At 40.9% G+C, this 14,033-nt stretch overlaps 1 protein-coding gene across 7 annotated transcripts in view; it reads right to left on the minus strand.

Annotated features, from left to right (window-relative positions):
* DCLK2 (doublecortin like kinase 2) overlaps positions 1–14,033 on the minus strand; it is a 189,806-nt gene that overhangs the window by 56,589 nt on the left and 119,184 nt on the right. For 4 of the 7 annotated variants that reach the window (XR_009730241.1, XM_061384023.1, XM_061384022.1 and 1 more), the window contains exons 3-6: positions 12,369–12,471; positions 8,267–8,368; positions 7,341–7,391; positions 3,089–3,183 (exon numbers count right to left, since the gene is read on the minus strand). Coding sequence is in view for 6 of the 7 variants with exons in the window: in XM_061384023.1 (XP_061240007.1) it covers positions 3,089–3,183; positions 7,341–7,391; positions 8,267–8,368; positions 12,369–12,471 (351 nt within the window). In the remaining variant the exon portion in view is untranslated. The remainder of the gene's footprint in view (positions 1–3,088; positions 3,184–7,340; positions 7,392–8,266; positions 8,369–12,368; positions 12,472–14,033) is intronic. The other 3 variants (XM_061384025.1, XM_061384024.1, XM_061384027.1) reach the window with 1 other exon arrangement.

Here is a 14,033-nt window from a genome sequence, read left to right on the forward strand (position 1 = left end):
AGAGGCGGTCTCGCAGCTGTCAGCCAAGCCTCAGGTGTGCTGGAGGAGAAAGGAAGGCGTGGGAGGTCACGAAAGGGGTTTTACCCTTTATCTTACTGGTGATTTCAATGTCAGTCTTGACCAGGAATCAGCATTTCCTGTAACTTTCTTCATCTCTTTTTGGATCAATGAATAATCCGTGAGCACTTACCATGGAACTGTGTGTGCTAAATTCTGAGGTTACTCTAAATACTAAGATGTATCTATTGTAGTTGGGAATGATTTTATCTAATGTCTCTGCAATCTTATTAAACCTTGTTAGCAAGTCTTAAAAATCCCACTGGAGGACTTGCCTGGTGGCCCAGTGGTTGAGAGTCCACCTCGTAATGCAGGGCACATGGGTTTGATCCCCTGCCGCAGGGCAGCTAAGCCCGCCTGTACATGACAATTAGAGCACCTGTGCACCACACAGAGGCTTCCCAGGTGGCACTAGCAATGAAGACCTTGCCTGCCAATGCAGGAGACACAAGAGATTCGAGTCTGATCCCTGAACAGGAAGATCCCCTGGAGGAAGTCATGGCAACCCACTCCAGTATTCTTGCCTGGAAAATTCCAGGGACAGAGGAGCCTAGTGGGTTACAGTCCATAGGGTTGCAAAGAGTCAGACACGACTGAAGCGACTTAGCAGACACACCCAGGCCACAGTGAAGATCCTAAGTGCTGCAACTGAAACCTGATACAGCCAAAAATAAATAATTTTTTAAACATAATTACACTATTACGTTACTAACTTCTGTACTATTAAAAAAGAAACCCAATTCTTCACTTCAGACTTCCACATCTGTGAGTGATCTCCTCCCAGTATGTGCACATGTGTAATGGAGCATAGCATCATCACCTGACCTGGGGGCATCCACAGGAAAGAACAATTGTGGGCTAAGAGCTGAAGACAGACGAGGAAGAGAGACAAGAGCCCACGTCACCAATGGATAAAAAAAGGGGGAAACAACCAAGACCCAGGAGAGCATGGTCTAAGGTACCCTCTGGGATGGCCACAGACAACCAGAGGCCAAGGATCACAGCAGTCCTGCCTCCGGCAACAGCCGGGGGAGAAACGCAAGTGAGCCCTGCAGGTGGACCACTGGAAAGCTTCGTTTGGGTCTGCATGGGTTGACAATCACCAGCACTAGGAATCGCTTGCTTTTGCTTTAATAAAGGATAAAACGATCGAAACTGGAAACAAGGTAAATTGACTTGATTTTTATTTCAATTTTCTTGAAAGTTACCTGGATTAAAACACAGAGCACCTCCAATCTATTCTGGGGAAAAGAAGTTGGGAAAGAAAAGCTGAAAATAATCACATTAGAGATTTTTAATTGATACAGCTTTTCTTTTGGAGTTGACATTTAAGAATTCCATTGAAATCATATTAAGTGCTGACCTAAGCCAATTTAGCACTTCAGAAAATGGCCAGCTCTTCTGATAAAGATCAGGAACTTCCAGCACTTAGAGGTGACCTAGAGCTCTGTGCTCCGAATCCCAGACTGACTATTGGTCCCTCCAAATTCTGCCAACATACATAAGCAAGCAGGCACAAAACCAGATGGTCTGTCCTTTTCCAGTAGAAAGTTCTGTTCCTGATGTCAGGCACTTAGACAAGAACACAGCAAGTTCACTCTGGAGGTAGACACGATGGTCTCTGGACCTGACAAGCACACCGAGTGTCAGATGGAGAACACCACCCTGCAGGCAAGGAGAACCCGCAGACCCACTGCCCTGCCAGCCCAGCAGGTTCCCGCCCCGAATTCCCAAGGCACGCTGGGCCTTTTATCTTTCACTTTACCAGGGAAAATGTTTTTCAAGATCCTTAAGGGAAAGAAAATTTCCCACTTGGATGATACCTGAAACGTTTGGGTCACCAACTTTAGAGAATGTATTTGTCACCATGAAGATACTTCCAATGTCAACTAAACACTCCAAGAGTAAGAAAGAGAAAGATAAATATCATATACTAATGCATATATAAAGAATCCAGAAAGATGGTACTGATTAATTTATTTGCAGGTCATCAATGGAGAAAAAGACATAGAGAACAGATTTAGGAACACAGGGTCGGGGAGTCGGGGAAGGAGAGGGTGAGATGTATGGAGAGAGTAACATGAAATGTATATTACCATATGTAAAATAGATGGCCAATGGGAATTTGCTGTATGACTCAGGGAACTCAAACAGGGGCTCTGTAGCAATCTAGAAGGGTGGGATGGGGAGGGAGGTGGGAGGGAGGTTCAAAAGGGAGGGGACATATGTATACCTATGGCTGATGCATGTTGATGTATGGCAGAAAACAACACAATTCTGTAAAGCAATTATCCTTCAATTAAAAAAAAAGTACTGCTATTTTATCTGGCAAATTTACTCAAAAGTTTAAACTACTGAGAGCTACTAAGTCAAATTAAACTTACTGAAATTCTGCAAATTTGGTTTCACTTATCATTCTTCTCTACTAGATAAAATGCCTATTAAACCAATTGCTTAATCATGTTAAATTACTGTTCATATTTTCAGGAGATCACAGTCAAAACCTAAAATTTATTTCTTCACCAAAATGAACATATTTTTCTTGTGTTACCAACTTCTGTATATAAGTATTCTACTAGAATTTCACTCTATTTTAGACTTTTACATAGTCAAATTATGGTAACAATATTAAAATCGTGAATTTTAAATGAGATCTCTAAAAAGAATCATGGTTTCTAAATGAGATTTCTAAAAAGAATCAATCTCCAAAGCTTTGCCATTGCAAATTATTCTGATTATAATAGGAAAACTACTGTTTACTGATATAAAACTATATCATGTTCAACCCTAACCATAATTTTATATTCCCATTTAAGAGATGGGAACACTTTAGCTCAGAAGAGTAAGGTAAATTGACCCAAATTACGAGATAAAAAAAGGATACAGGATCCAAAGTCAAGTCTTCCTGGCTCCAAATCCTAACTTCTTTCCTTTTTGATTTGTTACTGCACCCAAGTCCCTGAACAAACTAACCACTAAATTATGCAACAGAACGGAATCACACGAACACGGCACATATCCTATTTCATACCTTTAGTCCTCTGAAACTTCCTGGGCTGGTTGGAGAGGAGCTGGAGGATTTCGTCGATTTAGGAGTGGAAAGCTGGCTGCTGGGAGTTCCATTAACTGACCATGAGACAACAAAGGAGACAGAGGTCGTCAGAACCCAGAGCCACCAGACGGGGCAAAAACACCAAGACATGCCCCACACAGCTCCAACGGAGCTGCAACTCACTGAAAGCTCAAAGCAGATGGCAAATCAGCAAAAAGCAAAAATAACGTGTCTTACTGCATTACAGACAAAGTATCAGACAAATAAGCAGTGAAACTAGATTTTCAATAATAGTTTTCCAGCAGTAACATAAACAAATATATAAAACGCTATGGAGTTCGAGATGTGAATGGGAACTTGTCCACAAATCCTGCATGCCAGCGAGGGTAGAGAAATGCTTGGCTGTCGTATTTGTAACTGTTCACTCGGAAGGCTGTCCTATAACCTGTCCAAACGACCTGAATCACTGAAGCATTTCTCAGTCTCTCCCAGATCAACTCCACAATACAATAATTCTAACACATATCCTAAGGGTATTCTTAATGGAAAAAGAAAATTATTGGTCATTTCCCCCTGTAATACCCACTTATTTGTTTAAAGGTCATAAAAGGCACTCTTCCGATTTCTTTTTATCTGGACTAGTTATTTCTGATTCCTTCCATTTTCTTGTCTTCTTAGCTTAATTTTCCCATTATTTAGCAAATCTTGGTGGGTTTTTCTGACACCCTCCTCTAAACTTCCGTACATTTCCTAGGTCGAAAGCTCAGTTTAGAGACTAGGTGACGAAAAGCATGGCCGTGGCGGCTTCCAAGAGGGGGTGAGCTTGCAGATTTTACAGTAACTATACAGTGCTAGTCACACATCTCACTGTGACTCAGGCTTATTCCTAATTATACCACTTCGGTTGTAATTTCACAAAGCTATTAGTTAACACCTGGTACTAGTTTTTTTTTGTTTTTTGTTTTTTGTTTTCCTTTTCTAGGGAGTTATCTTAACCCCTTTTATCATTAATTTTCAAAGCTTTTATCCCAAGTAGATGAAAACTGCCATTCATCTCTACAGAAAGACAAGCAAAGTCCATTTCCTTTTAAAAAAATCTTTTTAATACAAGGGAGCAGACAACTGTTATTTTAAATGATGCTATTAAGTATAAAAAGCAAAATGCAAAACTCCTGAAAAGGTGACCTCAAAAAACTGAGCACCAGTCCTTGAAAGGAGGCAGAATTCTGGATCAATAAGCATAATATTTGTGATGAGATGAATCATTCATGTTTGTTTATCGTATGGCTCACTGTAAAAATTCAGCAAAGATGCAAAAATTTTAGTTATTTTTCAATTACCAAACTGTAACTTTTCTAGTTTAAAACCACTCATTCATAAATCATTATCAGTTATCTAGATTTTCTGAACAAACATATGTGGGTATTTATAGCACAAGTGCAACACAAGTAACTGTACAATTAGAAAACTTTTTAGAGTATTCAACAGTCCTGCTTATTTTTCAAAAAAGTTACACTTCAATTAATGCTGTTTCTTTTAAAAATTCTCTTTAAAGGGAACTGGTGGTAGGAATTCACATAGAAAAGAGATATTTATGAGCTAGTGAGCTTGCTAGGAGCTGATACTGAGTCTGGCTCCTTTTCCTCTTCATTCAACACAACTACCTGTTCAGGTCCTCTTCCCCAAGTGCTGTTACCTTTCACTGATCTTCAGAAACCACTCTGCAATCAAAGATTTCCCTGGAGCAGTGATGGGAAAGGGACTGAAGAAGAAAAATTAGTTCCTGTAAATGGTAATCCCTGTGGCCAAGCAGTGTCCCTAAAAACACACCTCCTGCCTAAGCATAATTTCTTAACAAAACTCACTGGCAGGGATTGAACTGGTATCTGCATATACATGTTCATATTTATCCTTAACAGAGAAGGCAATGGCACCCCACTCCAGCACTCTTGCCTAGAAAATCCCATGGACGGAGGAGCCTGGTGGGCTGCAGTCCATGGGGTCGCTAAGAGTCGGACACGACTGAGCGACTTCACTTTCACTTTTCACTTTCATGCATTGGAGAAAGAAATGGGAACCCTCTCCAGTGTTCTTGCCTGTCTATGGCAAGAACATAGACAGCTCTTTAAGTTTCTGATAGTATTTGAAAGGCTCAAAAAAAAAATGCTGTCTAGTGAGTTCTTCATGTCATTTTTATTGGCATATTTCTCCATTTCCGGGAAGGTAACTGGAAGCTGGGACAGGGTTACCTTGGGCTCTCTGCCCCGACACTGCTGCCCCAACAGGAAGGTGGACAACGCCCAGCATCTCTGGGATGCTCCCTCTCCTTCAGTAGACCCTGGATTTTCTTTCCCCCAAATAAGGCTTTTATCCACCCTTCCCTCAACTGTAAGGTAAGAAGTTGACTTGGGGCTTTCTTGTTCACTTGCTCTGAACACTTTTTATCTGGGTGGACAAAGAGTCACAAGCTAGAAACCTTAAGTGAGAATTTTTAATACTCAAATTATGGTGACTATTATAGCTCAGGTGGTAAAGAATCCACCTGCAATGCAGGAGACCCCAGTCTGATTCCTGGGTCAGGAAGATCCCTTGGAGAAGGGACAGGCTACCGACTCCAGGATTCTTGTGCCTCCCTTGTGACTCGGCTGGTAAAGAATCTGACTGCAATGCAGGAGACCTGGGTTCGACCCTGGGGTTGGGAAGATCCCCTGGAGAAGGGACAGGCTACCCACTCCGGTATTCTGGCCTGGAGAATTCCATGGACTGTATAGTCCATGGGGTCGTAAAGAGTGGGACATGACTGAGACTTTCCCTTTCCCTTTCCCTTTCCCCACTGGGTTACCCGGGTTAATGTCTATGTACTTATTAGACACTATTTAGCTATTTTGATAAATTTGAGTTTTATGGAGGGATTTAGTCAATCAGAAGACTTCAATGATGGGAGCACTTCTGTCCCAAGAATGGAAAAGCACAAGATTATGTTTACAAAGTTATTGCTCTGTTTGAAATTCCAGGGAGTCCCATGGAATGTTCTAAATGGTAACGGGTACACTACAGCAAAAATGCCTGTAAAAGCAAGTTATCCATCTGGGTTCTGTGGCTTTTAATAACACAAAACTCTCTCTTTTTTTTTTTTTTTATAACTATATAGTATGTATTGAACATGCTTTTGGATTAATCTCTTTTAGAGAAGTCATTTAACCACTGAGATGTGGTTTACATCTCACAACTTGTAAGTTTAAGACAAACTTTATTAACCCAAATCCAAATATGGACTCAGTTGAAAATCTGAGGTAGTGAAATGTTAAGATTTTCTTGAATCACTGTATTTAAGCATCTCAAATTCTAGTTAAGAAGATTTATACATTTATTAGACTATTCTGTGAAGCAGTTGGTCTGCAAGACAAGTATGGCTATGAAACAGGTTTTTAATTAATTTCCCTCTTTAGACCTCGGGTAGCCAAAATTACAGTAATCATATGTGATCTTTGAACCACTCTCTCCACTCTTATTTAGTTATTTTAGTTATATGATAAGCATATGATAGTAAAGCTATCACTAACACAAACGCTAAGAACCTGACAAATGTCTACATCTACCATACAGTAAACCCAGCGAAGTGTATTCATGCAAATTTCATGTTATGTTAGCTTTCCCAGCATTTGAAATATTGGATTGGCCCCAAAGTTCACTTGGATTTTTCCATTTGATCTTAAAAAACAAATTTTGGGGCATACCCAATACTTTACAGAAAGCAAAATATGATCTGAAATAAGCTTAACATCAGAGAGATGCTTTCAGTTAAAAATATTCATATTGCCAATATGTGTAGAGAGAGAATACTGGGCCTATTGACTCCAGAGTGAGGAAGAAGGGAAGGACAGTAGAATTGCTTCTATGGCCATTTTCGTATTACCGACAACGCTTAGCCTTTTTCAGTAACAGATTATGTTCCAAAATTAACTAGAAGACAGGCCCCCTGAGGCACCGCACCTCCCCCATCGCCGTGTACTGTGGCTGCACGCAGACCACACGCGGGGCGCCCTCCTGCAGGCGCCCGGCTCTCTAGCAAGCAAGGGAGCCGCGGCAGGACGCCCATGCTGCGGCACAGACGTCACCGGTACAAGCCAGACACAGCCATGGAAATGGAGCAGAAGGAAACAGAAAAGGTGGCAGAAGACAAAAACAAAAAACCCGGCAGAGCGACAAAGCTGTACCTCTCCTGGCTCACCTGGGGATCTGGCTGTAGAGTAGGCACTGGAGTAGTGGCCACCCCTCTTTACTGGACATATTCAGTATCAACAAAGGGGGAGAAGTAAGGACAGCAGTTATTCGGCAGGTCTAAACGTGCACACGGAAAGAAGGGAAACTATCCCACGTGAAGAAAGCGGGGTCGGGGCGGAAGACGGAGCAGCAGAAACCCCCGAAACCCAGTATTTTATAGACAGGTTGAGGCTTCAGACAGTTTTTATTTGTATTACTTTCACATGTTCTAGATTCCTCACATGTAAAATCATGTTTTTTCACAATCCTTTCCTTAATGGGAAACAATATTAGCATACTATAAGCGAGCCTTATAGCATCGAAATATCAAGATTTGGGGGACATTTTAATTTTTTTTAAATGTCAAAAGCTGTCAAAATTATGACAAATCTATAGGTTTAGGATCTGAAAGAAATGTAGAGGTAACTCTGACTCTGAAATAAGCAGTATTACTTCCAACAGTAATTGTTGCTACGATTAAATTGCTTAACAAAGGAAAAGCCTGTGGAACCTTATCAAGGGAATAGTTTTGCCTGGTGGGTGTGTTGGCTTATGCTTTAAACCAATAAGAGAAGAAAATATCCACAATCATACAGCAAAAATGTAAAATGCAGACAGCATGGTCAAAATGTGAAACACTTCTATGTAAATACCAGGAAAAGAATCTAGATAAGATTGCTCTTGAGAAAATGTGCCAGAACAAAACAAGTATCTTAGGACACTTGTTATAACTTGGAGAAACAGACTTAACATTTTGGATCTAAAAATCATGCCATCTATATGTTATGTTGGAACCTGGCTGCATACAAGGATGGGCAAGACTACCTACTCATACTAAAGAAAACCAAAGAACGTGCTCCATTTGTGACTGCCCGCTTCCTTCCCCGTAACTACCTGAAGCCGGTGATTTGCTGCGTCGAGAAAGCCCAGGGCTCTTGGATCCGGAATATTTAACAGCTGAGGAGCGAGAATAAGAAGACTTCAAGACACGGCACTCTAGAAAGAAAGGAAAGCGCTTTAAAGAGATCTAGTTTTAATTCTAACCAAAGAAAGACCACATTCCAGTAGTTTAGTGCCTAGAACCATTACCTGATCATCTTATTACTGTTAAATGACTTTTATATACAAAGCATCAATCCCAAAAGCACACCTGAGATTTTCTTAAATTAGGCTTCAGACTTTGTCATTCACCTCATTGTTCCAGAGGGAGTTCTTAATACAGAAATCCATATATAGTAAGTGCTCAATCAAGAAAACTTGATTCACATGCACAACTTAATCTCCACATGTGCAACTTATTATTTTTCATCAACACCATTGATAGGCAAAGGCTATAATAAAGAGTTCTCTCCAACTCAGATAATCTTAATTTGAAAGGATATAGGATTCTAATTTACGAACCCCTTACTGTCTTATTTTCCATCTGCCCAAAGTACAAAGCATCAAAAATGAGGGAACTAGCTTTAAACAATCTTTTCTCTTCCTTTGGAGAAGGAAATGGCAGCCCACTCCAGTGTTCTTGCCTGGAGAATCCCAGGGACGGGGGAGCCTGGTGGGCTGCCGTCTATGGGGTCGCACAGAGTCAGACACGACTGAAGCAACTTAGCAGCAGTAGCAGCAGCAGCAGCTTTAAACAATAGCTTTGTTCTTTCCATAAATTGCCAAATAAATCAGCATGTGAAAGTGGCTCAGTCATCTCTGACTCTTTGCGCCCCATGGACTATACAGTCCATGGAATTCTCCAGGGCAGAATACTGGAGTAGGTAGCCTTTTCCTTCTCCAGGGGATCTTACCAACCCAGGGATTGAACTCAGGTCTCCCTGCTGCATTGCAGGCAGATTCGTTACCAGCTGAGCTACCAGGAAAGCACAAATCAGCAAGTAGAGTACCAGAACTAATTACACAGCTAAAATAATCACTTCCAATTCAAATAATTAAGAATCTGGGTTTTGGAGTCAAGCAGATTTGGGGTGAATCATGGGTGTGACTTTGCTAACTGGTGCACTTAGCTTAGGTCTAAGTCAGTTTTCTCTCCCTATGAAATTGGGATGAGACTAAATCTGCTTAACAGGCTTGTTATAAGGATTAAATTATATAACATATTGTCGACTTCACATTAAAATACTTCAATTTATGCAGAAAGATTAAAATACGGGTTGAGTTTAATCTATACCCCCAGGGACAATAAATTAACAAGTGAAGTACACTAATCAGCGAAATACACACCAGGGGAGGCTAGTTAGCATCTGAAAGACTCTAATCAAAACCTTCCTCCAAGGGGGCTGTAGCAACAGCAGTTTAGTTAATGAGCATTATAGATGTTAGAAAGTATTCCAGTGCTGAAAGGAATGGTGTGTAGACTAGTTAGAACCTTCCTAAAGGCACTGCCACTCTTTCATGAGCAGGCTGTGTAACCCTAGACAGCTAATAACCAGAACCACCCCAGGGTTTAGGAATCTGAGCAAGCCCTGCACCCAGCTCATTAACACAGACAGGATTTTGCCCTAAGACTGGGTTAGCTAAATTCTATGAATTTTGAACGATTTTTCAATGCAAGATGTTGTCAGATGTATAAAAGGACAGAGTTGGGACTCATGCAAGATTACAAGTTAAACAGACTTTGTTTGTTTTGTTATCTTTGCCCCCTGAACCCAAACAGGACCCTGTGGAAGCTCCTGGGCATGGAAGCCTTTCCCTGTCCCCCCTTGCTTGTAGGGAACAGACTCCAGCCTCCATGACCTTCCCTGAGCTCCAAAGGGTAGGTTCCAACAGTTGCTAGTCAGGGAAGGGAGGCAATGAAGAGGCAGGGGAGGGGCAGCCAAGAAACAGCAGCGCAGATTCGGGGCAGGGCCCTGGTTCTGCCTCAAGGGTCACACAGAACAGGGTCTCTGAGCTCTTAACAGAACAAACCCCCCAGTAAATGGAAGATATCAGCAATCCTCATTCCAGAGAAGACCACCTTTAGGAACCAGAAAAACTCATCAGAAGACCACCTGAGAACAGGTCAAAGGCATTGCAGGCTCTGCACACACCTCACCCTTGAACAACTGCTGTAAAACCCCTCACCAAATCCTCCAGGGTTGGGACACACAGTTTTGAGAGGCAGGAGCCCACTGTGTCCCCTTTCGCCTGGCAAAGCAATACAACTATTCTTTTCTATTTCACCCAAAACTATGTCTCTGAGATTTGATTCAGCACCAGTGCACAGAGGCTGAGTTTTTGACATCACTCCTAATAAAGACACTTGTGGCAGAATTAGGTCTCAGACTTGTTTTCATAGTAAAATTTTATGACCTAATGGTGATGATACAATAATAACATTAACAACAAGAGTACCAGCACATACTATGTAATGGGCACCCTTCCAACTGTTTTACACTTATTAATTCATTTAACCCTCAAGAAACCTTATGAAAAAGCCCCTATTATTATCCCCAGTTTGCAGAAGGTTAAGTAATTAGAGATCAGTAACTTTCACCTATCTCTAATTATAGGAGTTCATTGGTAGCCAAAACAACAAAACCTATGAATGATTCAAATATTGTAGGTAAATTAACAACATACTAACATAAAAGCACTGAATACAATGCCTAGTATACACATAGTAAGTGCTCAATAAATGTTTAATTGCTGTATTGCCACCCAAATTAACTTTACAACCTGAAATACACCGAGTTTCAATGTCTCAACTTTTAAAATGATAAACATTGACAAAGAAACATTATGAAATGAAATTAAGCTACAGTCAAAAAAAGATGTAAAATAGAGATGATATGTAAATTCCCATTTTTCAGTAAACCCACAAGAAGAGGTGAGAGTATTAACATGGATAATATCACTAATTCTTTAAGGTCCTTCTGGTGGCATTACTAATCTAAAGCAGGGCTAGATAGAAGATGCTACAGAAACCCTCAAGAAATTTGGCACTTGTGGGAAAAAGCAAAGTGGAAAACCGAGAAGAGTAGACAAATGAGCCCCAGAAGGTAAGTCACCCCCAGGAAACTGACATAGTGTAACAGGAAAGAGTTACATAAGGAAGTCTGACACCACAGCGTGTATCATCTTGGATTTTTGAAAGTTTATGGTCACCGTATTTATCTGGTAGTATGTTTCTCTAATTCTGGACTGCCGAGTCACTACAGCTGGAAGGGGTTTATCACTAGCCTAATTTTTGAAAAGCCAGCTCTCCTCACTGATGAAATTAAAGCGTGGGATTGAAACCTCTAACATCTCTCTTCTCTGTCAAACGTTTTGTCTATATGATTCTGTCTCACTTAAAGATGAAGCTGACTTCACTATCAGCTAATAGTCACTAATACTCTGATCAGTTTCAATTTCAGATAACAGAGTAGAGCACTATTCCCAGAATCAATAACATCTGAAATCACTGAGGTTACTGCTAAACAGTTGAAAACTCCATTTTTTGGCTAAAATTAAGAGAAAGGGATTTTCTTATCCTATCAATGAAAACAGCTTTATTTTTTCTGCATATATAACAATTCATGTTATTTTTCAAAAAAGATGGAAACAGAGCAAAGAAATCTGAGATAATCACTACTAACAAATTATTATTCTTTTACATATCTCTTTATGGACATGAGAAATGTATACTGAACTATTTTCAGGTTCAGTACTTTCCATATTTTAAGGTGGCCTAGCCAAGGCACCATTCTGGAAGAAGATAGGGATCAATTTTGAAAGTGTAACAATGCAGTAAAAAAGTGAAGAACACAACTTGCAAAAACAAAACAAAAAATATTTAACTACTTGGAATTAGGGTTTTTTGGGTTTTGCAACTAGGTAACTACCTCACTGTATTTTCTACTTTTATTAATTCAAAGAAATTAACTCTACTAAGAGTGAGAGTAGATGATGATCTAATTAAATGAACTCTTCATTACTTCTTTCTTCGACAACCAGACCACTTAACATGCACCAAATGACACACCTAAGCCTCCACTTCAGGGTTACAAAGATGGTCACTGAATTGCCTTACCACTGTGATCCAGGACAAAGTCATCTTGGGCATAACGGAATTTTTCAGGTCCACATGCAATAAAAACATCATCATCACCAAAAAAGTCTTGCAGACAAGTAACCTACAAAACAAAAAAAAATATCATGTCCAAGAAGTAAATTAGAAACATTAGAAGTGCAATAAAAGTCAACAAAATTTATATTTTCAAGCCTCACCTATAATAGTGAGTTGGAATGAAAAAACTATTTCCAAGCATTTTACTCTTCACAAAGCACTTTCACACACCATCTCCTGACCTCAGAACAACAAAATGAGGGGCTCGTAGCTGGCACCAATATTCCTGTTTCACAGGCGAAGTGAAAGGCATCCACAGGAGCCTCAGTGATGTATTCCAGGTTTCCCTTAACAGGGGGCAACGCTGGGGCCAATGGAGCTCCCAGTCTACTCGTCTACACTTCCACTCTCCTAGCGGCTCCACATCCCAGCCACGTCATCTCGGGTGTGGCCCCTCTGTATCTCCGGCACAGTGTGCCTTAGGTTGTCACGAGGATTGATGTTCGAAAACCTCTCGGAATGAGTGCCAGGCATGTAAGTACAATGTGTTAATACTCATCTCTGCCACCATCATTGGAATCAGAGGAAGACTTGTCATAAAGCTAATGAGGGCCCTTCCAAGGACCTGTACTTAAACAGTCTTAACTTCACATTCTTTTATTCAACTCTCCCCGACACAGTATAAGTTTCAGATTCCATAGAACTTGACCCACCCCAGGGAGCACATTTATTCATTCATCCAAGTGGTGACAAGAAGAACCATCTTCTAGGATTTTGGATGCAGACAGGATCCACTCTCACCTGTTTTATAATGGGATGTATATGATTTCTTTTTCAAAAAAGTACTCCTCTCCCAATAATAATATAAAGTTTTTAAAAAGTAATAAAGTTTAATAAAGTTTCTAGTACTTGGAAAAGTTGTGCTATCTCAGGAATTCCTTGTCTTTCTGATCACTACTTAGCTTTTTATTTGAAAAAAAAAAAATTTTTTTTTTCATTGCAGAGTTAAAATAAAAATGCTCTAGAGAGAAGACAGTGAACTAGACACAGTAAATGGAACAAAGACACTGCTCCAGTCACTCCAATTCTCAGCAAGCAAGATGTGTCTTCTGCACCTCACTGAAATCCGCCCAGGCAGCCGCGCTTTAGTCAGTTTGGTAAATTTCCACAGAGAAGGCAGCTTCAAAGACAGAAACTTACTCTCACAGCTCTGGAGGCTGGAAGGCTGAGATCAGGGTGCCAGCGTGGTGGGGTTCCGGTGAGAACCCTCTTGCCGGTTCGCTCACACGGCGGGGTGCAGGGAAGACACAGGAGGGAGCAGCTCTCCTGTCTCTTCTCATAAGGGTGCGAATACCTTCCATGGGGCTCCTCCCTAATGACTTCACCCAACCCTGCTGATCTCCCAAAGGGCCCCACCTCCTAACACCATCACACTGAAGCCAAGAAGAAGCCCGTGGGGGTCCGGGACACAGAAGACTTTCTGTCTCCCGTTTTCTTGTTTGTAGGGAACAGAATGCCCCTGAGTTTCAAAGGGCAGATTTCAACAGTTGCTAATCAAGGAAGGAGCAGCTAAAAAGCCACGTGAGGCCAAGTGAAAGTGACCAGAGAGGCTCATCAGGTGACTGCCAT

This window comes from Bos javanicus, chromosome 17 (genome assembly GCF_032452875.1).
Source record: "Bos javanicus breed banteng chromosome 17, ARS-OSU_banteng_1.0, whole genome shotgun sequence".
NCBI lineage: Eukaryota > Metazoa > Chordata > Mammalia > Artiodactyla > Bovidae > Bos > Bos javanicus.